Here is a 27,003-nt window from a genome sequence, read left to right as displayed (position 1 = left end):
GCCTCCCGAGCCCGGACGGCGGGTCCTGGCCACACCGCGGCTTCCCGGGCAAGGAATAAGGACTTTCCTCTTCCCTTTGTCCCCAAACGGCAGTTTCTCCCTTAAGAAGACCCCAGGTCCTGCCAACTTGAGAACAGACCCCACAGTAACAGTTCCCTGGGGGTAAAATCCTGGGTCCAGCTCAAGCTGTGACAGCAGCTGCGGTGGCAGTTGTGGCGCGGGACGAGGGACCCGGCGCTGGGCTGGGCAGAGGAACGAGAGCTCCCCGGTGCCGAGACACGGGACCGTTTCACCAGTGCTGGTAAGAAAACTACAGGTGACAGCAAAGAGACGCGGCCCGCGGGGACACACGGGGATGGGCACTGAGCCCCGCGCCCTGGGCTGGAGCAGCCAGGATTTGGCCACGGTCACAAGGGCAAAGCCTCTCTTGGAAAAGCTCTTGGGATGCGGGAAAGTGGCACGAGGCGGTCGGACCTGCTGAATCAGCTCCGAAAAGCCCCACGGGACGGGGAACTGGCACTGGGGAAACACCGTGACGGAGCCCATGGAGACCCCGCCGTGACGGAGCCCACGGAGACCCCGCTGTGCCAGGCGTCCTCTCCCTGGAACCATCCTGCGCTCAGTCCCTCCCCACTCTCAGCCGGGCTCACGAGGTGACCCGTGGGCTCGCTGCACCCATGGCAGCAGGGATAAAGCACAGGCGCCACCTTCGCCCTCCCCTCGGCTCCAGCCCTGAGCCATCCCCACCGGCCCACTCACCCCCATCTGGCCGAGTGTGCATTGCCCCTTCTTCTCCCCATGCCTTGTGTTTGGGTAAAAAATAAAATAAAAATAATAATTAAAAAATAATAATAATTAAAAAGAAGAGACGGAGAGTGCAGCCGGGACGGTGGGAAGGGCCGTGGTGCCGGCGGGTGCGCTGCCCGGCACCGCAGGGGGACTCGGTCCCTTTCCACCGCCGGAGCGTCTCCTCTCCCGCGGAGGTTTCACATTCATTTCACGGTATGGCAAAGTCCGTTCGCTTTTTCCTTCAAGGTGCTTTACATTCAAGAGCTATTGCAATCCACAGCGAGGAAACGGGGCCAGGGAGACCCCCAGCCCCCAGGTTCTCTTGAGTTTGATTATTTGATTTAAATAAATTGCCCCAAACCTCTGAAGGTCAGTTCGTCTCCAGATTTCAGGGAAGCCGCAGTGGGCCGGCGGGTTGCAGCCTTAGCTCTCCCGCGGGTCGCTGTACTGCAGCTCCGAGTTGAAAACCTCTTTGTAGAGGGGCGGGAAGTTCACGGCCGTCTCTGGGTGCAGGAGACGGAAAAACTCCAGCTTGTCCAAGTGCAGGTTGCAAATGGTTTTCATCAAGGGCAGCTTGGAAACCATCTGTGGGGAAAGAAAACGGTGACCATGGGGTTTCCTGGCCAGCATCCCTCATGCCGCCTTCCCCGTCCCTTGGGGACAGGCGGGTGGCCTTGGGGACCCCTGGCACACCAGCACCAAATGGGTTGCCCATCTCTGGGCAGCCTTGTCTCCAAACCCACGTCTTTCCATGGGACAGGCAGCACCAGGGAGGGTGCGAGGAGTCCCCAGTGTCCCCTGTACCCATCCCAGCTCCATCCTGCCCAAAATATTCCCAAACCAGCTCCGTTCACCCCAAAACGCCACTGCCCAGAACGGCACAGGGTGCTGCGACAGACACGCGGCCCTTGGAACAGAGATTCTCCTTCAGCAGGTCCCCGGGTCACCCCCAAAATGGGCCCACGTGTGGCTCACGAGCTCCGCATGGCCACGGCCCCGGCTCCGCTCCCCCGGCCCCGCGCTGTACCTTGGAGAGCTTGTCCTCGGCCGAGTGCTTCTTCTGGATCTCGTGCTGCAGCGCCACGTAGATCTTGTCCTGCAGCTTCTGCACCTTCTTGGTCTCGGTCAGCCAGGGCCGATCTGCAGGGGATGGCAGGTCAGCACCACGCGGGCTCTGCTCAGCACCCCACAGGCTCTGCCCAGCACGCTGCCTGGGCTCCTGCTCTATAACCCCCCAGCTCCCTGGGGTGGATCTGGGGACAACGACACAGCCAGGTGGCCCCTCTGCACCCCTGGGGGGACACGGCTCCTCCTCTCACCAGGTTTGGCAGAAGCATCTTGTGCATTTTCAGATGCATTTTTTTTCCCCAACCTCCTTTCCTGGGAATAATTTAAATCATATACCATGGAAGCAGCACTGAGACTGATGGATCAGCTCTCCCAGATTTGGCATGAGACCCCCTCACCTTCCAGTGCTTGAAAGAAAGATGGGGACAGACTTTTGAGCAGGGCCTGTTGATAGGACAAGGGGTGATGGTTTTAAACTAAAGGAGGGAGATTCAGGCTGGACATGAGGAAGGAATTGTTGGCCCTGAGGGTGGCGAGAGCCTGGCCCAGGTTGGCCAGAGAGGTGGTGGATGAACCATCCCTGAGACATCCCAAGCCAGGCTGGACGGGGCTCTGAGCAACCTGAGCTGTGCAGATGTCCCTGTCATGGCAGTGGGGGGCACTGGGGAGGTCCCTCCAACCCAAACCAGTCTATGATTCCCCAGCCAGTGTCTCCACACACCCGGGGACAGCAGGACGGCGGCAGTGAACAGCGCCAGCTCCTCGTCCGACAGCTGCAGGCGGCACAGGGTCCTCCCCAGCTCGAAGATGGCGCCGATGAGGTCGTCACAGCCTGATGGGGACGGCAGAGAGGACAAGAGGGACACGTCACAGCTCTGTGCTACCCGCTGGCACCCGACCCCCCACCGCCCCAGCAGCACCCTCAGAAAGCTTTGGGGAGAGGAGACGGGTGAAGGACCGGGGCCCAGCATGGGGTGCTCAGCATCGCTGGGCTTCGGGCTGCGGCGGAAAGTGGGTCCAGACCACAGCGCACAACCTGGTCCCAAGGGGACTGGGGACAAATGCAGTGGGGTGTGGAGGGGTCTTGATATGATAAAGGTTTGTTGCTGAATTAGTCAGGCTCAAAGGAATCTCAAGGCCTCTTCGAGAAGCTGAGAACAGAATGTGCTGTTAGAAAGAGGGGCGTTCCTCAATCACCGGGGTCCTGGCGTGGCGTGAATCATCGGACGTATCATCAGTGAGACTCCAGTGCATGGACAGCCCATGATACTCGTTTAGCGAATCCATGCTTGGAGCGTGGACGCGTGATTAGAATATAGTTGCATATATAAGGAGGCTTGTTTCTGTAATAAATGGCTTTAGCGTGATTCACATTGAATCAAATTGTTTGCTGAGTCCTTTATCGCTCCAACAGTGGGGGTCTCACCCCTCCCGTCCCCCGGAGACTCAGTCCAACCGCCGCACACCCAGCCCCATTCGAGCACTAAAAGGGGAGGAGAACCCTGAGAGAGGTGTAGGAAAATGGCTCTTACCAAGCGACTTGAACATCTGCACGCTGCCGAACTTGCCCTCGAAGAGGACGGTGCTGTTCAGGGGGTTGAACGCGCGGACCATGCGGAGCAGGAGCACCTCGAGGCAGCCTGGTGCCGGCAGAGAGCCGGGCAGGCGGGCGTTCGTCACCCCGGACCAGGCGGGAGAGAGAGGAAAACCCAGATTGTTCGTTCCCAGGAGCAGAAATTCCAATAAATCCAATTTTTATTTTAAGGTTTCCAGTTTTGATGACGATATTTCACCAAAGGGAAACACCACCCAGTCATTCGCAGCCGGACGCAGGGGTTGTGGAGGAGCGCCGAGGGAGGAGAGGGGGAAAACGACATAAATTAAGAGAGAAGGAAGAAATGAAAAAACAAGTTAAAGCGCCGCATGACGGGCACAGCCACTCCGTGTCTGGTATGGCCGGCTCTGTGCCAGTTATGGCCACTCCGTGCTGGGTGCAGCACCCACTGCCCCTGTGAAGCTCTCAGCTCCCCAGCCCCAAAAGTTTCCAAACTGAGCAGCTTTTCCACTCTTTTTTGGCATTCTGGGGCTTTGCACATTCAGTTCCCTGCATATTCAGTATCACAGCCTGGGCGGAGGGGTGGGTGGGGGACATGGGTGTGAGCGCCCCTGTTCCTGCGGAAACCCCCCTGCTCCTTTCCATCCCACTTCCCGGGTGACATTTGGTTAAGGGTGACCACGGAGAAAAGCTTTTCCTTGCTCCCCATGTCCCTTCCAGCCACCCCCTGCTCCCCGAGCAGCAACACGGAGCCCGGGGACAACCAAGGGAGACATCGGGGACCCCTCTTACCGGCTTTCAGGAGGATGATCTGGTCGTTCTGGCAGAGCTCCATGAAGCCGTCGATGCGCTTGGCGAACTCCACCACGTACTGGATGGCGTTGGAGATCTGCAGCGAGCACTGCTGCCACATGGCCTCGCAGCTCTGCGGGCACGGGACGTCCCTTAGGGCTGCCTGCCACCTGTCACCTCAGCTTTGCTGCTACCCTGCCACCTTGACTCTGCTGTCCCCACTGTCCCCACTCCACGGGGCAGGGACGTGACCCAGGTGCCATGTCACCCATGGAGGCTGGTGGCACAGGGACACCCAGGATGTGACCTGCCACCCCATATCCCCCCAGACTGGGCTTTTACAGCTCCCAAAGCACCACAAGACCCTCCTCATCCTCCTCGCCTTACTCAGCACAGCACGGGGGGACAGCGGTGGCTCTGGCTGTGGCGGGGGTGCTCACCTTGCTCTGCAGAGCTCGGACCTCCTCGGGGGAGTAGAGGCTCCAGGCCAGGCGCTTGAGCTCCTCCGTCGTGTACTGGCACGTCTCCAGGTGCGACTTCACCACGTTCTGGGCCACCCGGTCTGCAAGGCAAGGGACGGGGAGTGGTGGGTCCTGGGGAACCCCTTGGCGCCCCATCATAGACTTGTAGAATAGTCTGGGTTGAAGGGCCCTTCCCAGCTCCCCCCTGCCATGACAGGGACATCTTCACCAGCTCAGGTTGCTCAGAGCCCTGTCCAGCCTGGCCTGGGATGTCTCAGGGATGGTTCATCCACCACCTGGTTTAACCTGGAGAACAGGAGCTGAGGGGAGACCTTCTGATCTCTGAACTGCCTGAAAGGAGCTTGGAGCCAGGGGGGTCGGGCTCTGCTCCCCAGGAACAAGCGCCAGGAGCAGAGGAAACGGCCTCAAGTTGCGCCAGGGGAGGCTGAGGTTGGATGTGGGGACAATTTCTTCCCCAAAGGGCTGTGGGGCATTGGAACAGGCTGCCCAGGGCAGGGCTGGAGTCACCATCCTGGAGGGCTGGACAGACGGACATGAGGTTCTCAGGACACGGGGCAGGGACAGAGGTGCAGGAATGGTTGGACCCCATCATCTTGAGGGTCTTTTCCAACCAAAACGATTCTATGATTCTATACGGCCCCAGGGCCGTATGCCCCATGTGTACCCAGCACCGCGCCAGGACCACAGCAGCGCTCACCGATCTCGAGGACGGAGATGTCGGCGGGCAGCTGGCCGCTCTCCAGCGCTCCGTGCACGAGCAGCGCCGGCTCCAGCATCAGCTCGTAGATGGACTCCTGCTTGATGAGCGTCGCATCGGCCACGTCCAGGCTGGACTGGTCGGGCGAGGGCTGCGCCGAGGTGAGCAGGTCCAGGTTGTAGTAGGTGCTGCTGCCATCGGGGGTGAGGGGGAAGTCGAAGAGGAGCCCATCGGACAGCGTGGAGATGTCGTCCAGGTCCGAGAGCCCGCTGCTGACGCTGGTGGTGTAGACGCGGCTCAGGGGCTCGGGCTCATCCTTGGGGCCGCCACTCTGCTCCTGGCTCTGCTGGTGCTTCTGCACCTCGGCGTACAGGCTGTCCCGCTGCTTCTTCGACATGCGGCCAAACTTCACCGCTGCTCGGGGAGCGGGGGATCACGTCAGGGCAGCTCTGACCTACAGAGACCACCCGCCTGCCCTGGGACGGGTCCTGGGGAGCGCCTGGATCGGGGTGTCTGAGCCCTGACTTGGGGCAGGGACCTCACAGGGTGCACCCCCACCCCAGACCAACCCTGGGTCGAACGGAACAGAAACTGCAGGGTGTCTCAAAAAGATGAACCCCATTTCAAAGTCATTGCAATCTGAAATTGAGTCCACCTTTTACAAACACCCTGTATTTAAACTTTCCTGCAGAAAATGCAAAAGCATTCCTTGCTCCCCAAACCCTCCTTTCCTTTTTTTGGCCCCCTGGGGAAGCAGCTCAGGCCCAGCAGCCTGAACCCCCAGGGGAGCGGATGGACGGACAGACCGCGGGCAGGACTCACCGTCGCGGGACATGCCCAGCGCCAGGCATTTCTGCAGGCGGCAGTGCTGGCAGCGGTTGCGGTTGGTGCGGTCGATCAGGCAGTTCCTCTGCCGGGAGCAGGAGTAGCTGGCGTTGTTCTGCTGGCTCCTCCGGAAGAATCCCTGCACGGCACCGGGAGGTTGGGAGATGCGCTGCCAGCCCCCCCGCACCCGGCCCCGGGCGGCCCCAGCCTCACCTTGCAGCCTTCGCAGGTGATGACGCCGTAGTGGATCCCCGAGGACTTGTCTCCGCAGATCTTGCACGGGATCACTTCGATTTGGGCTGCGGCAAAGGGAAAATAAAGGGGAAACCGTGGTGGTGAATGATAGCCGGTGATGAACTGAATGGGGGAGATCACCCTCGTTCCGCTGGGCACTTGGGAAACTGAGGCACGAGAGCTGGACCCACCAGCACCGCAGAGAGGACCCCAAAAAGGTGCATGCAGGGAACAGACACCCCTGTCTGCTTCCCCATCCTCTCCAGCACCAAGAGATGGGAAGAAAAGCCCCTTGAGCTATGGCAGTGCAGCACATTTGTGCACCAGCCCACCCTGGACCCTTTTTCGGAAGCTTTCCCTGCAGTTTTCAGCTGGTTTGCGCATGGGGGGCACCCGGGACAGGGACCATCCCCATCCCTGCAGCCACGGGCTCTCTCCTGCTGGGGGTCTGGTTTGGGGGGCCCTTGTCCCCCCCCAGCAGCTCCTTTGAAACCCAGGACCAACATAACCATCCCCAGCTCAAGGTCCCGGCCCCCTTCCCCCCTCAAATCCGCTTCCCTCCCCGCTTCTGCTTGGCTGGCACTGAGCTGCTAATAGGCTTCGTCCTCCTCATTTTCCAGCTGCCCCAGATCTGGGCTGGCTCTGCCCGCCCCGCGACGGGGGGGCTACGGGCACCCCCAAGGACTCGTACGTGCCTCCCGGCATCTCTGCACCGCTAATCCGCGCTCCAGCCCCGGCGTCGCTCTCGAGGGTGCTGGGCAGCCGCCGCGCACCAAAATAACCCCCCAGCCGGATTACGGTTATTTCCAATCTCCCGGGCCGGTGCAAATCCGGCTGCAGTAATTCCCTTCTGCCTCGCTTCTCCCTGGGAGCGAGCGGTGCTGGCCAAGGGACACGTTCTGCAGGCGCTGCTGCTGGAGGCCACCCCGTGGGTGACGGTCCCCGCGCTCGGCAGCGCCACCTGCACCCCAGTACCCAGGGGTGCCCCGGGGTCCCTCCCTTTGGGGGAGGCTGGGCTGGGTCAGCAGCAGCCCTGATGTGCAGGGGGCAGCTGCGCTGTCATCGGTCCCCAAGGGATGCTATTGGTACCCCCCCAAAGGGATACTATCAGGTCCCCCCGCCCCCAGGGCTGCTATCAGTCCCCCTCCCGGGGCAGATTTGCTCCCAGCCATCCAGGGAAAGAACTTGCCCCGAGCATGGGTGCAAGTGGGGGCGCTGGATCCCTTCCCCATCCACTGACTCGCTGCTCAGCTCCTGCCCCAGTGCACCAGGCAATTTTGGGGTTCACCCCTCCTTCCCGGGCTGCCCAGCCAGGTATCTCCCAAGGGTGCCTGTTGTCCCCACCCTGAGCCACATCCCAGCCCCTCCGACTCTGTGCCGGCATCACAGCCCCTGGTTCAGCGCTTTGCCAGGGGACAGCAGTGACATGTGGCCACCCCCATCTTGCCAGGGGGCTCCAGCAACCAAGACACCCCCAGCTCCCCAGCCCACTCACCACCTTCACCCACGCACCAGAGGGGGGGCAACCTGGAAACCGCAGGGACCCCTCCCCACCGCGTCACCAGGGGATGGGACGGCGGTGGTGGCAGCGCAGGGGGCACAGGGAGGTGATGCCACCCCTGGCAAGAAGCCATGTTGGTTTGTTATGCAACGTTAATTGCAGCCGCCGGGAGCGGCGGGTGATGCATCGCCGGGGCACCGCGCCCTCACGCCCGCAGCCGATACTCCGGACCCCCCAATTAACTGGTAATCCCAGCCCCCCCAGTTACCAGTATTCCTGGCACCCCCCATTCACTGACAAAACAGCCGGGCTGAGCATGGCCCCTGCACCCCACAGGGCCCCAAAAACCATTTATTGGCTCCCAATCACAGCGATGGATTCATGTGACACCCACGGCCAAACCCGCCCCTGCACCCCCAGGCCAGGGACAGGGAACCCCCAGACCCAGAGCCAAGGAGACAAGGGGACGACGCTGTCCCGGCTCCTCCAGCATCACCCTGGATGCTGCCAAGCAGAAGCCCCAACCACTTGCTGTGTGCCCATAGCCTCTTGGGGTTCTAATTAACATCCTGCTAATTACATGGCCGTGCCCACCGCCGACACCTGACCCGCTCGTAAGACATTCGCTCCAAATAACTGACGTGGGTATACGGCTGTAACCCCGGCGCGATGGCAATTACAGCCCAGAACAGCATTTAATTGTGGCTCTGTTTGTGAGCCCCGGTGAATCACCGCGCTGGCTCCCTCAGCGTCCCCTTGTCCCCCCTGCAGCCCCTACAGTGGCTGCACATCCCCCGGGACAAACTCAGTGGGACAGGGAGGGACGGGGGTGCTGGTGGCACTGCCACAGTGACACCCCACAGCCCCCAAACCCCCTGCGATCGAGGGGAAACATCACAGCAAACCCCGCACCCCGGCCACAGCCACCCCCCCCGTGCCCCAGCGTCCCCACCGGGCTCCTGCTGCCACAGCCCCGCCAGCACCGGCCACGCCGTGCAAAACGGGCTTTGTTTAGGTGGGGACAAATCCTTCCCCTGCCGGGTGGGGGGGACAGGCAGCAAACTGCCCCAGGGCCCACGGGGCTAAAATAGGGGGCAGTAAAACCAAAAAAGTCTGAAAAAATAAATAACAATCTCCAGCTGGCAATTAAAATGTCCCGGCTGCGGTATTTGCTCCCCTCCCACTGTAAATACCTCTTGCCCAACTCCCGCCCGCTGCCACCGGCCAGCCCTTATGTAAGCGGCACCATCCGGCCACCGGCCACCGGCTCGGCCGTGCCCGGCGGGCGGTCCCTGCCCGGTGGCCCCGCTGGAGCCGTCCTGTCCCGTCCTGTCCCACTGACACACTTTCTGCCCGGGGGTGAAGCGCAGCGGCCGCTGCCGTTAACCCTTCCCGCGGCCACACCGAGGCTGCGCCCCCGGCGCCCGAGGACGGGGCCCTTGGGGAGACACCTCAATCTGGGGACGCCCGTTTGCACCCCAAGAGCTGCAGCTCCCTGCCGGGGACACGCGTCTGTCCCTGCACAGCCCCCGGGTTCCCTGTCACCCCCTCCCCTGGGTGCGCACACGGGGCCACGGGAGCAAACCCACCCTGGCCCTGGGTGCCCCTTGCCGGGGGTGGGACCAGCCCCGCTCCAGGTGTTTCGGAGGTGGCTCCGCGCCTGTTCCTGCCCCAAACGCCCCCTCGGCCGCCGTGGGGAGCAGCGTCCCCGGTGCCCCAGCTCATTACCAGCGACCCCGCTGGGAAAGCAGGTTTGTGCCCCATCCCGCTGCCGCGATCGATGCCGCAGGACGGGCGCCTCCGGTAATTAGCAGCCGCCCCTCCAAGGTCACAGGGATGCTCTGTCACCACTGTCCTCTCCCCCCAGTGACACAGGGGTGCATGCACAGCCCCCGCGGGGCTCAGCACCCCCAGTGCATGGGAAGGATGGGGACACAGGGACCCGTGGGGACACCCAGGGACCTACGATGCCACCCCACCTCCCCATCCCTGCCCCAAAACCCGGCTCCGCTCCCTCATTCCCTGCAAGAACCTCTGACCCCAGGACCTGCGCTGCTCCACCTGCATCCATCCACAGGAGCCGCCGCACGTCCCACAGCAATCGGCCACCGCTGTGTTGTGGGGAGGTGGCTGCGGGGCAGGGCTGGCAGAGGAATAAATGAGTAAATAAAGGGAATGATCACCCCTTTGCATCTGCTCTTTGTTTTGCTTTTGAACCGGCTCCCACACTGCAGCACTCCCAGGTCCCCCAGCATCCCGGTCCCTCAGCTGCCACCGCCAGCGAGTCCCGTCCCCACCTGTGCACCTGTGGGTGACACGGAGCGTGCCAGGGCCACGCGAGGCTGATGGAGCTCGCAGCATGCGGCCCTGGGGTTCAAAACACCAGCTCCAGTGCCACGGGGACAACACATCAGCAGAGTAATAGGAAACGAACAGGGAAATGAACTGGGAAACAGGGCCAGGCTGATGCTGAAGGTAGGAACCGGTTTCTTAATTGATTAGCAGAGATTTCCTGGAAACTTGGGGCCAGAACTGGGCTCAGCCACTCTCCCCCTGCCCCAGGGTGACACTCGGCCACCTTCACCCGAGGCCACACAAGCAGTGGCTCCACAGCCACCTCGATCCTCAGCACAGCGCCGTTTTCCCCCATCTCGTGGTGCAGTGTGTGTCCCTGGCTCGGACACCCCAACAAGCTGGTCACCCCCAAGCAGCAGCGGGCGATGGGCTCCCCCGGGTCCACCCGGGTGCTGCGGCTCGCCGGCCCCGCTCCAAGGCCGCCCCGCCACACGGGACACAGCCCTTTGCACTTTGGCTGGCGCAGGAGGGCGGCACAGGCGCGGTGGCGGGGAAGGGGACCTGCCACCAGCCTGGGGTGGGGAGAAACCAGGCTGGAGCGGGAGACACCCCCATCCCGCAGGCCCTGCAGCTAAATCAGAGGGAATTATCTCCATGGGGCTAAATAAAGGCAGCAAGAGCAGCTCCGCTCACCACATCCAATAAAGCGGGCGCGATTTAGACATTAGCAGCTCTTTATATAGCCGCTGCCGAGTTCAAAGTTAAACGTGCCGGGAGGAGGGATGGGCAGGGGATTCTGCCAGCACAGCCAGCTGCATGGTTAACCTGCTGCCACCCGCGGGGACCGCAACCCATGTCCCCCCATCACTGCACTTGTCCCCTCCACCTGCTGCTTCTCCTCGGGGTTATGAGGGTCAAGCATCCCAATTCCTGGCTGGATCCCTTGGGACCCCACATTGCCAGTGCCCAACTTTCTCCTCCACCTTTATTTTTGGGAGGTGAAGGGCACGGACATCCCCATCCCCATTCTCATCCCCATCCCCATCCCGCAGTACCCGGGACAGACACAACCGTGGTGCAGGAGGACCGATGGGTGCTGGCCGTCCTTGCCCGCGTGGGCACGCTGCCGAAACGGGCAGGGAAGCTCCTCCTCCACCCTCTCTGATTTTTTCCAATGACAGATCTAGGTCACTAGGACAAGTCGGAAGGCTGCCGAGCCACCGCACGCTCCTCGCCACGCCACTTGCAAAACAAGCGAGCGGGAGGGCTGGAAACTCTATAGGATTAGAGGAGGCAAAGCCTCTCGGCCAGCGTCGGCGCAGCTGCGGGAGGGACAGGAGCGAGGAGCTGCAGTGGCCCCGGGGAAACGGGCAGAGCGGAGGTGGTTTTGGGGAACAAAACAGAGATTGGATCGATTCCGTGTCACCATGTAGCACTGGGGCTTTGGCGAGAAACGGGGACCCTGTGCTGGGAGGCACTGCGGGAGGAACACCCGATGCGGGGAAATGATGTGACATCGGGGGGTTCGGCCCGTAGCTGGGGCCGACACACCGTCACTGGGGAGCGGGAAAGAAAAGCTGTTTTTCAAAAAAAGGAAAAGTTCACCCAGCTGCTAATTAAGGCCAGTGCTGGCTGTGCAAGCGCTACATAAGAGCCAGGTGGTGTTATTAATTAAGGCAGGTGTTAACGCTTCCCTCCGTACTAATAAAGGTGAAATCCTGGGATGTCATGGGGTGGGAAGGGGATGTGGGGGGCTTGCCTGGCTCCTCCATTACACAAGAGTGCGGCGGGCGGCAGAGCCGCAGTGTCTGCGCCAGGGAGGGAGGAAAAACGATTTGAGGAGCTTGAATATGTACATCCCCAAAAATACACCTAGATGTTCACCTCCAAAACACACCCAAATGTGTGCACCCCAAAACCCACACCTAGAGATGTGCACAGCACAACTTCCAGCGAGCCCTGGTGCGGTGGAGGGCTCAGGTGGTGATGGAAAACGGCTTTGACGGGGGATTAAAATCCCACCCCAGGATGTTGGGTCCCAGCAGCTCCATGAGGAACGGGCACGGGAAGCGCTGGGTCCGGCCACCGCTGCGTCACCATCACCGGCCCCGGTGCATCGTCCCGACGGAGCCTTCCTCCCTCCCTCCCTCCCTCCTCCTCCTCCTCCCAACTGCCTGCGTTGCAAAGTGGAGGGTGAAAAGTAGGAATCGCTTTTAATAACGGATGAAAATCAGGCAGGCGCTGAAGAGACTCAGCCCCTTCCCTGGATAAGGGGCACCCCGAAACCGCGCCGGTCCCTTCGGTTGTGCCGACCCGGCCCCGAACAGCCCCGGGAGAAGAAAAACCGCACTAAACCCAGCACTGGTGGGAGCAACATATTGAAGAGGAGATTAAGGGGTTTAGTGCGAGGAAAAGCTTAAGAGCGGGTCTAAGCCGGCGTCGGAAAGCAAAGCAAAATAAACAAGAATGTTATTCCCAACGAACGGGGGAGCTGGAGGAGGAACACGGCCCCCACCGGGGCTGATGCGGGTCCCTCCGTGTCCCCCGCGGGGCTGACGCGGGTCCCTCAATGTCCCCAGCGGGGCTGACGCGGGTCCCCCCGTGCTCCCGCGGGGCTGATGCCGGGTCCCCCCCGTTCCCCAGAGGAGACAACTTTTGCCGCTGCCCCCTCGCTGTCCCCAGCCCCCCAAAAAACTCACCTCGCATGGTGGCCGGCGGCGGTCAGGAGCGCGCCGGGGGGCGCATGGGGGTCCGTGCGGCGGAGCGGGGAGCGGCGGCACCGGGAGTCACCGGGAGGGACTGGGAGGCACCGGGAGGGACGGGGCGGCTCTGTCACCGGCCCCTCCGCGGCACCGCTGACCCACTTCTGCCCGAGCATGCGGCCGTTCACATGACGAGCCCGCCCCGCCCCCCCAAATCGGTTTCACTTCCAGCCCCACCTCCTGCCCTTCCTCCTCCTCCTCCTCCTCCATCATCTCCGCGGTCCTCGCCGCTCCCGCCGTGCCGGTGCCCGGCGCTGCAAACGGGCGCTGGGCTGGGGGTGCCGGGGGCCGCCGGGGGCCGCTGGACCCCCGGGCTGGGGCACCCCGGGCTCTGGCAGCGGGGGGCTCGGCGCTGCACCCCCGGCTGCTGCCCGCCCATGGGAGGGCCGGCCCGGCCCGTCCTGTCCCGGCTCGCCCAGGCACGGGGCCGCCTGCGTGTCCCGCTGAATCAGCGCCCCGGGCCCCGGGCGGCTCCGCCGTGTCCGCCCCCCGCGGGCACCGGGACCCCGGCAGACGGGCTGCGGGCCCCGAAGAAGCTGCGGACACCCAGCGCTGGGGGGTGGGGGAAACTTGGGGACCCTCCAACAGCCACGTCGTGTCCCCACACCACGGTGCAGGTGACATGGTGTGAGGGGATGTCCCGGCTGGGGGACCTGCGCTCGGAGCGCGGGGGGAGCAGGGGGAGCTCGGGAGGTGGCAGGAGCCATTGCCACCCTGTCCGTGCTATGGCGTGCACAGAGGGCTTTGGGGGCCGGTGGTATCCTGGATGATGGGGTGCTGCAACACGTGGCTGTCATAAACACGGAGAAATAGTGGCTCTGGACCACGCAACAAGACCTCGTGGTCATTGTTGAGGTGACAGCAAAAGGCAAAGCCCCCTGGCTGGGGTTCGTGGTGTGACTCTTGCACCCGGTCACCAGAGTCGCGGTGGTGCCACATTGCAGGGGTGAGGGCGGTTGGTCTGTGTCACCGCCAGACCAGGGCTCAGGGTGCAGGGGACATGGTGCTCAGCAGCACCCAGGGGTGCCTGGGTCCTGGGGATGGTGGCACTGGCCTGGAGACCTGCTGTGTGCCCATCTACCATGGGCATGAGCACAACGTGCACCATGGGCATGGCACCTTCTATGGGCACGGCACCCACCATGGACGTGGGCATGGGCATCCACCACAGACGTGGCACCCACCATAGACATGGATGTGGCTTCTGCCATAGGCACAAACAAGCCCCCAGCCACGGCCACAGCTGTGGTATGGGCACCATATCAGCCATGATGGCATTCACCACGGGCACCGATGTATCCACACACACGTGGCATCGTGTCTCCTCCCCAGACTCCCCCGGCCCTTGCAGCTGGGCTCTTCAAGGGGCACTGTGGCCCACAACCCCTTAAATTAAACTATTTAAGCAGATGTGAAAAGGGTGATTTCAACCCCCACCTGTCCCCAAGGACGAGTCCGAGCTGGGGTGCAGGGACACTGCTGGGGTGGCTGGGGGGCTCTCACCGGCACTGTCCCCACACTGAGCATCGCCGGCGCTTCGTGTTCTCCCACCCTGTGCCGAGCGGCCCTGGCTCTGCCGCGGTGGGGGGGGTGGGCGGGGGGGCGCGGGGTGCGGGGGGCCGAGCCGCCTCCGCGCTCCAGTGCTGCTGTCTGACATGATTTTGCTGATGGCGATTGGGAACGGGTTCGCTGCTTCCTCGCGGCTTTGCTCTTTCTCCGCACGGATGGGCACGCGGACGGGACGCGGGGCGACGTCTCGCCTCGGTCTGTACAGGCTCCGCGTCCAGCGGGGCTGCTGCGAGCGCAGCCCCCGGAATCTTGGCCCGGCACACGTTTTGGGTGGGGGCGGCCCCTGTGCTGGCAGCGCGCGTGGCGTGAGGCCGCTGCCCGTCCCCGAAGGTCACAGGCGCTGCCCGAAGGAGGTCAGCCTCATTAGCCGCGTTTCGCAGATGGGGAAACTGAGACCGGGAGCAACACGGTGACTCTTTGGGGCACGCGGGGTCCGGCCCCGGCGAACTCGCCCCTCCCACGAGGTGGCCGCTGGCTCGCCATTGGAACGGTTACGGCCAAACCACACCAGAGCGAGAGCGAAAATACTCCCCGAGTGCCCCCGGCGCAACCCAAAAGTATGAGGTTACATAAGCGGCACCACACCTGCCATGAGCAACGCCGGATCCACGCACCCTCCCCGACACCCTCACCTTAACCCTTCGCACACGGTGCCCAACCTCTGCCGTCACTGGAGGCCACTGAACCGCCACTGGAGCTCTGGAGGCCACTGAACCTCCCCTAAAAACTGTCACCCCATCATGTGGTGACATGGACCCCAGTGCTGCTCCGCTCTCAGCTGCTCAGTGCAGAGATGCTGACTCCGGTGACATCCCAGTGCTGCCAGAACCCGGGTGGACGCCGGAGCTGCACCCCCTGGGTGATGCCAGGGGCCATGTCCAGCAGGGCTGGATCCGGCCCATCGCAGGTGGCACCAGCATTGGGGGCGTATTAGAAACAAAACCTCTGCCACCCCATCACTGCCCTTCTCCTCCCCCTACTCCCTGGCTTGGTCTCACCACCAACCCTTTGTGGTCAGGGCCAGGACAGACGCCGGGACACCACCAGCCCATGGCCATGTCACAGCAGTGGCTCTGCCACTGGGATCTTCCCAATTGGCCCCTGGCCTGGAGGCGAGCAGGAATTTGGGATGACACCATAGGGCTTTAATCACTGTTTGCTCTCCCTGTGCCACACCCAGCGAGAGGGGAACCTCTCCTCCCGTCGGCGTCCCGGTCCCGCGCCCGCAGCCCCTCACCCTGCCCCGGGCCCCCGGGCTGTGCCGGGCTGTGCTGCACTCGCCCCGGCCGGCAGCGCTGTCCCTGCGGTGGCTCTGCTGTGGGGTCCCTGCCGTGGGGTCCCTGCCGTGGGGTCCCTGCCGTGGCACTGCCAGGGCCCTTCACCTCCCCGTGACTCAGTTTCTCGCTGGGAATGGCCAGCCTGCCCGACGGGGAGCAGGTCATGGGTGAACCCACTGCTGGCAGCCACAGATCAGACCCACAGCTTGTCCTTGGGTGCCCTGTGGCAGCCCCAGTGCCAGCGCAGGTCCTGTCCCCAGTGCCGGGGGGGGCGGGCAGTGGGGACAGGGATGGGGTGGCTGCAGGGGATGTGGGGGCACTTGCAACCTCCCAGCCTTGATGTGGGGTTAACAGCACAGAGAACCCGTGCTCAGGGTGCCCGCTGCTTTGTACCCTCCGTGGCATCGGTGTCACCTTTCATTCCTGCCTTGCTGCTGAAAGGCCCTGGCGGTGCAGGACAAGGGTCCGGTGCCCTCGGACCATGGTGACAAGATGTGGCTTTGCCACTTGTGCCAGCCCCTGGCAGCCGGCCAGGTCTGGCGTGGCGCTGGGCACATGGCTCTGCCAAAGCAGCGCGAGTCACCGCCCCACGGCACAAAGCTGGCACGGGGCTGTGCCATAGGGCTGTGCCGTGGGACTGTAGTGTGGGACCATGGCGGTGGCCCGTGACACAGCGTGGGTGCTGCTTGGACACGGCAGGGTGGGTGATGGGTGCAAAGCAGAGTGTGGAGAAGGGGAAACTGAGGCAGCAGTGGGGAGCACACCCAAGTCCCACAGCCTGTGCGGGGCGGTCCCTGTCCCCACTCAGGGCCAAGGGCTGTGTGGGGGTGGGGGGCGGGTGGGACCAGATATAACTGGAGCCCCTGGCCGCGTGGCTATAAGGGACATCCAACATCGCAGCAATTACCTGGCCCTTAATCAGCTGCAATGCAGGATAACGAGGCTAATTGGAGCTGTGGCTGGCCAGGGAAGGGACATTCAGTCTCATGCTGCACCCCGAGGGGAGTCCCAAGCAATTAGTGGCTGCAGAGCCTTCGTTAGGGGCTGGGGGTGGGGGGGGCCGTGGCCGGGCTGAACCTCCGTGTGCCCCGGGCTCTGCGGGGTGAGTTGGAGCATCCCCTGCTGCTTGGCTGGACCATGGCATCCCTGTCCCCATCCCTGCACCTGCCACCGTCCCCGTCCCTATCCCTGTGCCCGTTATCATACCCATCTCCTCCCCATCCCCATCCCTGTCCCTGTCACCATCCCCATTCCCAACCCCATCCCTGTCACCATCCCCGTTCCTGTCCCTGTCACTGTCCGCTTCTCTTCCCCATCCCCGTGCCCATCCCTGTACTCATTATCATACCCAACTCCTCCCCATCCCCATCCCCGTCCCCATCCCCGTCCCCGTCCCCATCCCCATCCCCGTCCCCATCCCCGACCCCATCCCCGTCCCCTTCCCCATCCCCGTCCCCATCCCCGTCCCCATCCCCATCCCCGTCCCCGTCCCCATCCCCGTCCCCGTCCCCGTCCCCATCCCCATCCCCATCCCTGTTACCATCCCCGTCCCCATCCCCGTCCCCGTCCCCATCCCCATCCCCATCCCTGTTACCATCCCCGTCCCCATCCCCGTCCCCGTCCCCACACGCCCACGGCGCAGCGATATGCAAAGTAGGTCAGTGGGCCAAGGTGCCGGGCGACCACGGGCGGCCGCAGCATCCGCCCCGGGGGGTTCTCCGCGGGGGAGCTCGGCGTCCGCCCCACCCTGCACCGACCCCGGCGCCCGCCGGGCTGCGCTCCCCGGGGGTCCCCGCAGGGCCTGAACAGCGGCGCCCGAAGGACGGGGCTGGGACCCCCGTGCCCCGTTTGCTCCGCGCTGCCGCGGGGGCTCGTCCCGGCGCCGGGGGTGCAGAGGGGTCCCCGGGCGGTTCCCCCGGCCCGGGCAGCGCCGCCCCCGTTCGGCACCGGCCCGGGCACCGCGCGGCGCTGCGAATCTCCAGCGTAATAATTAGGAGATAAACAGGAAAGAGGAGAGGGGCAGATTTCATATTCCGGCCCGGTCCCCCGAGACAGATAAAAGCGGAGCGGGGGGGATGCGAAGGGGCTTTTTTCCCACTTGTTTCTGCTGAATCAAACATTTTTCCTCCTGCTTAGAAGATTTCCCTGCCCCCCCGCCCCCCCGCTCCCTCCTTAATGAGGTTTTGCTGTAAAAGTCTCGGAGCCTCCGCCGTGGCCTTGAGTTAATCTCCAGGCACCTTCAAAGCCGGGCTGTTCCTGCCCCCCCCCTTTGCCTCCATCTTTTTGAACTTCCCAGCCACAAAACTGCGAGTTTCATGTGGTGCGGCTGCTCCTGTGCGCAGCGGCGAGTGAGGGGACCCTGGGGCAGATGGGGACACAGGGGGACACGGTCCCTGGGGCTGGGGCAGGGACAGGGGATGGGGGCTCCCTGGGGTCCCTGCAGATGGAAAAGCAGCCTGCCTTTAGGGGAGCTCCCAAACCAGGGTGAAAAAGGGATATTTTTGGATTTTATTTTTTGCCCCCAAAGTAGGATACTGAGGAAATGGGCCATGAGACATAGACTGGTGACAGTGCTGGGTCAACGGTTGCACTCGGTGATCTTGAGGGTCTTTTCCAACCAAAGTGGTTCTATGAAATGCAGCAAAAAAACAGCCCTTGGCTCAGCCGAGACAGTGGCCGGACCCCCCCTTGCTGCCAACAGCGAGGGGTTTGGTGGCCCAGTGACAATGAGGTGTCACCCTGAGGGACCCGCAGAGGACGTGGGGTGCTGGCAGCTGCCCAGCAGCTCTAGGGGGCTGGGAGCATCCCCCCTTGATCGCATCCCCTCCTTGATCGCATCCCCCCCTTGATCGCATCCCCCCTTGATCACATCCCTGCTGCTGGGTGACACCTGCCAGGCTGGGCACAGGGTGTCCCCAAAGCACCCACCCATCGCTGGGTGACTTTTGGGCATCCTCACCCTCCCATCGCCTGGGGGTTCTCAGCCCTGACTGCAGCAGCTCCAAAACCCCGGGGCGGGGGGAAGCAGGAGCTGCGAGCACCCGAGTCGCTCAAGTGTGGGGTCCTGCACACAGCCCCCTCCCGCCCCGTGCTGGAGCCTTCGGCCTCGCGCGGGTCCCTCCTCCCGCCGGCCGGTGGCCCTGGCTGCCCGCAGCACCCGTACCTGGGCGTCCCGCTCCAGAGCTGATCTGGAGGCTTTAGCGCAAGTTAATCCCAACAATCTCTTAATTCCAGGGACCGAAATAGGAAAGATCAGTAGGTCAGTGGGAAAAGCTCTTGGCCAAAGTTAACACATTAATGTGAGAGAGGACGAGAGAAAGAGAGGACAGCGCCCAGGGAGCCGCTCCGGCCTCTCCCCCTGCCCGGGCTCAGGTCACCCTGTGTCACAGCGGGGAGACCTTTTGGGGACACCCATCAATGACAGCCCAGGGAGTCTCAGCAGCTCCCAGCCCACCGCAGCTTGGGGAGGAAAAGGGATGTTTATCCCCCTCTCACTCCAACATCCCAACCCCAGTGCCTGTGTCCCAGGGATGATTTTGCTGCGGTTTAAATCCCAGCATCCAGAGGCGAAAGGTTGGGAATTAGCACCGCTGCACCGCTGAGCATCTCTAATTAGGGCTTGGCAGGCTCCTGCCTTGGCCCCGTAAGCACCTTTTTGGCTGCGGCTCTGGAAAAAGCCATGCCGGAGGACTTAGCTTCTAATACAGTCAAAGCCCAGGTGAGCCTCCCACCGCAGCCTGCGCCGCCCGCCTGGCACCGATGGGCTGGGTCCGGTCCCAGATGTGGGTCCCAGTCCCAGCTGTTGGTCCCAGTCCTGGTTGTGGGTCCTGGTCCCGGTTGTGGCCTCATGGGGCAAAACCCCCAAGCGCTGTGTTGCCAGCGCTGGTGCCGGTGCCGGTGGTGATGCTGGTGCTGGTGCATCCCACCAAGGACAAGCCCAGGGCTTTTCCCCGCATCCCAGGCTGCCTCCCCCCCCAGCCCGGTGCTTTTGGGCAATAATATCACTTTGGGAGCAGTTTCCTTAAATCCATCTCTGTTACCGCAAGCAGCTTAGCACCAGAAACTCTTCCTCTCTGTGCTTTTAATATGATCCTGGCTTAGCAAAGCCCTGGGCTTAGCTGCTGCCCCTGCAGTGCAAGTGAGGAGAGAGGAGAATTAAATAACATGAAAGCACAAAACAAAGGGCTCTGCTTGATTCGAGCAGCTGGGGGGGTCAGGCTGACCCAGCCCTGCCCGGGGGGGCTGCAGGGGTTACCTGTGGAGGGGGGTGCTCGGCTGGAGGACACAGGGTGCGGCCGCTCCGGGGCGCCTCGTTTTTATGGGTCAGTGGGTCAGGGATGCTCTGGTGCTTTCAGCCGTCGCTCGTGCTGCCGGGGACCGGAGAGCCCAGCTCAGACACACGTTCACCCTGAAGGTGACTCAAGAACCTTGCTATGACTTTTGGTGGCAAATATTCCCGTTTTCCAGACTTTTCCCATCTGCTGGGACTGCTGAATGGCTTTGGGGAGCTCAGTGCCCCTTGTAGAGGTGGCATCGCACCAGGAAATGGGGCTCACCCACCATCCCCAGCACCCGCTGCCCGGGTCCCCGTGCCATGCCGAGGGGCGGGGGGCAAGCGCTGCTCCCCGCTGGCTCCCATCGCCGGCACCGCGCGTCACCTTGGACTCCGCTCCCGGCGCGGCCCCGCGCCCGGCTGGGTTGCTGGGGAGACGGGTGGTTTATTTACCATCGGGGATGCGATAAGGAGCGTGAAAGGGGAGGCCGAGCACATGGTGTCCAATGTGCCCGACTCAGTTTTCCATCGCCCGGGCATCACCCACCCTTGGCTATTGGATTGCAGTGGTGGAGGCGCAGGGAGCTCACTGGAGCTGCTGTACCGTGAAAATCTGGGGTATCCTCGCTTCTGAACCTGATTTTCCCCGGGCTAGTTGGGAATAGAGGAAAAGCATCCCTGGGTACCGCGGGTGCATCATGGCTGGACGCTGAGCCACCGCCATGGGGACAAAAACCAGCGTGCCAGCCCGCTGCGGCGGGTTCCTCGCGCCCGTCCTCGGCTGCGGTCCCCACCGCGGCGTCCCCCGCCGGCGCTGGCACAGTGGCCCAGATCTGCCATTCCGCATGGCTTCCCCGCCATCCTCGGGGCCGGGCGCCGGCAGGCAGGGCGCTCGCTCCGCAACTCGCGCTGCCGCCCACTAATCCAACATGACTCTTCCATTAGAGACGAGATGCCGGCAAAGAGCTTTTCGGTGTAGGAATTAACTCCTTCTCCCACCCCGGAGCTCCCGACCCGGAGCGTCAGCTCTGTCTCCATCACCAGTGCAGCCTGAGGTCCGTGGGATAGGGGGGTTCCCCCTCGTTGTCACTCCCCAGCCTGGTGATGGGCTCAGTGGCACCTGGCTCTGCCTTTGCACGTGCGTCTCCCATCCTCCTCCTCCTCCTCCTCCTCCTCTGGGGATGCGGGAGGAGAGCAGGGACCCAGCATGGCTGTGCCATGGGGTGCCTGAGGGGGGATCTCCAGCCCTTGGGGTGGCAGGAGGGACCCCAGCCCTGCCAGCCCCAGCTGCAGCGCCAGCCGCTTCCCTTATTGATCTCCTCTCCTGCTGTTAATTATCAGCTCTAATTGAGCCTGATCAGAGCCACACTCGCTGCAAAGGGCCTGTCTGGGTTTTGGCCATTGTCCCCATGGAATGCTGGGGTGAATGGGACCCAAAGGGCGAGCACGGGGACCTGGTGGCAGGAGGGGCTTGGGGTGACCATCCCAACTGAGGGGACCTGGGACGTGGTGGGGACCCACGGCAGGGGGTGACCCCTGGCCAGGAGCCAGCATGTGTCCCCCCAAGGGCACGGATGTCCCAGCTTGCAGGTGTCAGCCTCTCAAATCCAATGTGATACCGTGGCTGGGGATGGCGCTGGCTCTGGCAGCAGAAGAGCCTGCGTTCAGAACACAGCGCAGGGTTCGTTCACCCCCTGCCCCAAGGACAGCCACCACCCCGTGCCCAGACAGAGCTGTCCCTCCTGTCCCTGGAGCTGTGAGCGTGTCCCATGGACACCCCTGGCAGCACGCTTGGGGCTGGGGTCGGTCCCTTGGGGGTCAGGAGTTGGACTCGATGGTCCCTGTGGGTCCCTCCCAACTCGGGACATTCGGTGGTTCTGTGTCCCTGGGAGAGGGATTTCCAGTGGCGACAGCCCTGCAATGGCCGGGGAGGACAGGACTGGGGACAGCTGCGGTCCCCATCCCTTGCGGTGTCCCCAGCACAGCCCAGTGGGACACTCTAGGCCATCCGCATGGTGCTTTGGTCCTGGGGTGGGGACACCCAGCAACAGCACTTTGGGAAGTGGTGCTAGAGACCCCCACCCCTCACCCGGGTCTCCTGTTCCCTCTGGAGCAGAGAGATGCCCAGAAGGACACTTCTGCTCGTCCCCCCAAGTCAGGAGCAGAACGCCCCCAGATTATTTCTGTGGGACTCTTTGGCTGCAAACTGGGGTGTCAACACCCTGTTATCCACACCAGACGGCTCAGGGGTGGGGACGTGGCTGCAGTGGAGGAAATGGTCCCCAAAATCCCGGCGCGGAGCTGCACATGAAACATTCAGGCCATTCAGTGCGGTTCCCACCCTGCCATCAACAGCACCATCAATATTGCAGGTGGGCATTAAAGTTTCACACCGCCGCACTTTGCGCAGCCTGCAGACACCGTCACCGTGGGAGATCCCTCCACTGGGACACGGAACGCCTTCGCCAGGCTCCAAACCCATTTCCCTCTGGTTTATCCCCAAAACAGGTGGTGCTGATAGGCTGGGTCCCTGGAGTGCTCCAAGAGCAAACCGACCCCAAGGTCCCCACCATGTCCCCGAGAAGGAGCGGCACAGCTCGAGACAAAGCCACAGGAGGGCACAAGGGCCTGGGGGACTGGGGAGAAGCACAGGATGTGGCCACTCCAGCCCAAAAGCTCCTACGCAGCCCTGAGCGATGCTCGTCCCGGGCACGGGGAGAGGTTTGCAGGTCCCTGAGCAACTCGGAGGGTTTCATCCTCCATGCCATGAGCTTTCCAGGTCAGTCCCCACCAGAAAGGATCGTTCCCTTCTCCTCCACCCGCTCTCGTAACTCCGCTCTTCCCGTGTTTATATAACAGCGACGTCTCCCGCAGACTGAGGAGAGAATTGTCCGGGGAGAAATAATGAGGATAATTCAAGCCATTTGGGAAGATGAGGTTTGCGAGGTGCCCAGCGTCTTCCACCTTTTACATGTTGTCTCTAATCATCCGCAATCTCGGATGGCCATTGATGGAGCTCGTTGCTGTGGCGACGGATGAATAGCCCTGGGATTGTACCATGCCAAAAAAGTGCCGTCCTTCCATCAAAACAACAACAACAACAAAAATATCATTTTGTGCAGGAAATTAAGCAGTTTGCAACCAAATCGCAGTGTCTGAAAGGGCTCCTGCGTCTGCTCTTTCCTCCCGCTCCCGCAGCCGCGTTGGGTTTGTCAGGAACATGCCCAGCGCCCCGAAGGGTCCTTTGTGTGCACCGGACAAGGAGAAGGCGGTAATTGCGAGGGGGTTTCTAACCCACTGAGCCTATTAAAAGGATTTGATGTCCTCCCACCCCTCTGTCCTTCCCCAGATGTGTGTCACGCAGGCAGGGAGCGCAGGAGCCGCAGGCAGGGGCTGGCGCAGCACTAGGTTAATGTGTTACCTGCGCAAGGCTGGAGCGGAGCAGCGGCCGGCGCTGGGGACAGGGTGGGGACAGTGGCTGGGACAGGGCGTTGGGTCTCGGGTCCTGCTCCTCCCCTGGGGACGGGAGATGCTGGGCAGGGTGAGGAGCTCCTGAGCTGCAGGAGGAGGGGGCTGTTTGGGGCTCCTGCCATTATCAGATCCATAGAATCATGGAATAACAGCATCATTTGGGTTGGAAGAGACCCTCAGGATCATCGAGTCCAACCGTGACCTGACTGGCACTAAACCACTTCCCTAAGAACCTTGTCTATGTCTTTTAAACCCCTCCAGGGATGGCGACTCCACCGCTTCCCTGGGCAGCCTGTTCCACAGCTTCACCACCCTCTCCGTGAAGGATTTTTTCCTCATATCCAAGCTAAACCTCCATGGTTTTCCACTTAAACTCCTTCCCAGGTGATACAACCTGAGCCCAGACACTCTCCTTCCTCCGCACCGCTCTGGGAGCATCTCCTGGAGATGCTGCTGGGACACCGGGCGGCACAGCCCCTGGGGACAGCATGGGGCGGATCTGGGCTCTGCCCACCCAGGGATTCATCCTGGCTTTGTGTTTTTCTCTGGGAGCGGAGGCGTCCGACCCTCCCAGTGCTGGAAACCACACGCAGAGCTCGCTCACGTCTCAAGGGCATTGCCTGTGCGCGACCCACATCACACAGCTCGAGGTGGGGGCTGGTCCTTGCTGGCATCTTTGGTGCTCACAAAATGTCGCTCGCCAGTGACGGGATGTAAATAGTGTAACTCAGAGCTGTGTGACCCCAGCGCTGGTCCTGCCAGAGTATAGGAAATGAAATACCGGCCGGGCCGGCGTCCAGCGCGTGTGGGGAGAGCCGCGGCCAGCGAGCTGGACCCAGCCCTGCGTGCTGGGGCAGCGGGGAGCAGGAGGGGTGGCGATGTGGGGAGGGAACAGTCCACAGAGGACCCCGAGGGTCAGAAACTGGCCAGGTTCCCATGGCTCCATCTCCTGTCCGGGTGGGCGCCCCTGCCAGCCGCCCCAGAGCCCCCACCCTCGGCGGCGCAGCCGCAGCCAGATGGACGCGCATCTTGGCTGCGCAGGAAAAAGAGGCAGCAGAGCGGCTGGGAGATTAACTCCGCGGGGAAAACAAGCCCAGCAGACGCTGACGACGCCTGCGCAGCGGCGCGTGTGTCCCTGCATGTACACGCGTGTGCCGCCACGGAGCGCCTGCGTGCGCGCAGATGTGCGAACCCGAGTCTGGCCTCGGAGGGGCAGGCAGGGTATTGGAAATGTGTCCTCATCCTTTAATTGCGCTGCTTTGGTAACAGCGATAATTGGCTGGAAATCAATACTGGCTTGCTCCTGTTTCTCCCCCAGCGCTGCTGTCCCCGCTGCACGGCTCCTGTTAGTGGGGTGACATTTGAATGCTCAGCCACAGCCCTTGGACACCTCGGGCAGAGAAGATGCTTGGAGGGGGCTGATGCAGGCGGGCAGAGGTGGAGGGAGCTCCCCCTCCGCTGCCACAGCTCAAGGACAGACGGACACGATGCTCCAGCAGCACATCTTGGTGCTGTGGGAGTGACAGCGGTGGGTGACAGCAGCAGTTCTGGTGACAAGGGAGAGCGGAGTAGCGAAGGGACAAACCCAGGTTGTTTTGGCCAGCAGGTCCCTCCAGCTTTGGCTCTGAAAATGTTACCAGAGCATCACGGGAAAATGAACCTGGATAGCGCTGGAGCTCAGCCCGCCCTGCGCTCAGCACCCGCCACCACCCTCGCCCCTGTCCTTGTCCCCCTGGCACAGCGTCCCCTGCTCCTGCCGGGATCTGGGAGCCTGTGAAGCCAGGTACCTCCTGGGCTCCTTCCAGCCGACCTGGCAGAGCAGCCCCTGCGCTGCAGCTCGGATGCTGGGGACTCTGGCTCCAAAAACACTGCGCTGACCCCCCCACCCGCTCTGCTGGGCTCGGTAAAGCCAAGGTGCTTGGGGACAGGACAGTAGCACTGGGGGACACACGGAGAGCCCCGGGGGGACAGGGGCACCCCAGGCTGGTGGCCCCAAGGCCCCTGCTCTACGTTCGTTAAGTGACCCTCGTTAGCCAAGTGGGGCTGCAGTGCCGCAGAGGGACCGCTCGGGTCTGCAGGGCTGTCAGGGGTGCCCAGGAGGGTGAAGGTTCCAGTAGAGGTTGGGAAATTACATATTAGAGAGCAGTGTAGGGGAAAGGGACCTGGGGGTCCTGGTGGACAACAGGATGACCATGAGCCAGCACTGGGCCCTTGTGGCCAGGAAGCCAATGGGACCTGGGGTGTATTAGAAGGGGGGTGGTCAGTAGGTCAGAGAGGTTCTCCTGCCCCTCTGCTCTGCCCTGGGGAGACCACATCTGGAATATTGTGTCCAGTTGTGGCCCCTCAGTTCCAGCAGGACAGGGAACTGCTGGAGAGGGTCCAGTGTAGGGCAACAAAGATGATTAAGGGAGTGGAGCATCTCCCGTGTGATGAAAGGCTGAGGGAGCTGGGGCTCTTTAGTTTGGAGAAGAGGAGACTGAGGGGTGACCTTATTAATGTTTATAAATATATAAAGGGTGAGTGCCATGAGGACGGAGTCAGGCTCTTCTCGATGGCAAACAATGATAGGACAAGGGGTAATGGGATCAAGCTGGAACACAAGAGGTTCCACTTAAATTTGAGAAGAAACTTCTTCTCAGTAAGGGTGACAGAGCCTGGAACAAGCTGCCCAGGGGGGTTGTGGAGTCTCCTTCTCTGCAGACATTCAAGACCCACCTGGACATGTTCCTGTGCGACCTCACCTGGGCGTTCCTGCTCCATGGGGGGATTGGACTGGATGAGCTTTTGAGGTCCCTTCCAATCCCAAACATACTGTGATACTGTGAAGGGGCTTCGGGGGATGGGGGGGGGGTCCCCTCGTGTGGCACCTTCCGTGGGGGGCTGGTGCCACCTGGTGGCCACGGCCCGGGCTGGGCGGCTGTCGCCGGTGGTGGCCACGGGAAATGTGTGGCTGGGGATGCTCCGGGAGATGGGGATGTTTTGGGGGGCCGGGGGTGCTCGGGGCCGAGGTGCCCGGGCAGCAACCTGCCCAGCCTCTCAACTGAGTTTATTTCCCACGCTGGCTGCCACAAATAAATCAAACTGCACCAACCAGGATCATCTGGTCCAACCTTTCTTGGCAAAAGCACCACCCGGGCAAGATGGCCCAGCATCATCTTAAAAGCAGGCAATGTTGGGGAAAATATGATCACAGAATCATCCTGGTTGGAAAAGCCCCTCAAGATCATGGAGTCCAACCATAACTCACCCCGACACTATGTCCTGAGAACCTCATGTCCGTCTGTCCAGCCCTCCAGAGTGGTGACTCCAGCACTGCCCTGGGCAGCCTGTTCCAATGCCCCACAGCCCTATGGGGAAGAAATTGTTCCTAAATCCAACCTCAACCTCCCCTGGCGCAACTTGAGGCCGTTTCC

General features: G+C 62.4%; 1 protein-coding gene across 1 annotated transcript; it reads right to left on the bottom strand.

Annotated features, from left to right (window-relative positions):
• Positions 1-634: 634 nt before the first annotated feature.
• LOC308049500 (nuclear receptor ROR-beta-like) lies at positions 635-12,944 on the bottom strand (the record flags this gene model as incomplete). The annotated part of the gene is made up of 10 exons (XM_080359182.1): positions 635-1,374; positions 1,817-1,929; positions 2,579-2,689; positions 3,390-3,497; positions 4,205-4,337; positions 4,645-4,766; positions 5,384-5,797; positions 6,206-6,347; positions 6,422-6,507; positions 12,938-12,944. The coding sequence occupies 10 exons, from the start codon at positions 12,942-12,944 to the stop codon at positions 1,213-1,215; spliced, it is 1,398 nt and encodes a 465-aa protein (XP_080215308.1). The 3' UTR covers positions 635-1,212.
• Between the last annotated feature and the right edge of the window lie 14,059 nt (positions 12,945-27,003).

This window comes from Nesoenas mayeri (assembly GCF_963082525.1).
Source record: "Nesoenas mayeri genome assembly, chromosome: 25".
NCBI classification, from domain to species: Eukaryota; Metazoa; Chordata; class Aves; order Columbiformes; family Columbidae; genus Nesoenas; species Nesoenas mayeri.
This window is presented reverse-complemented; position numbering and strand designations above follow the sequence as displayed.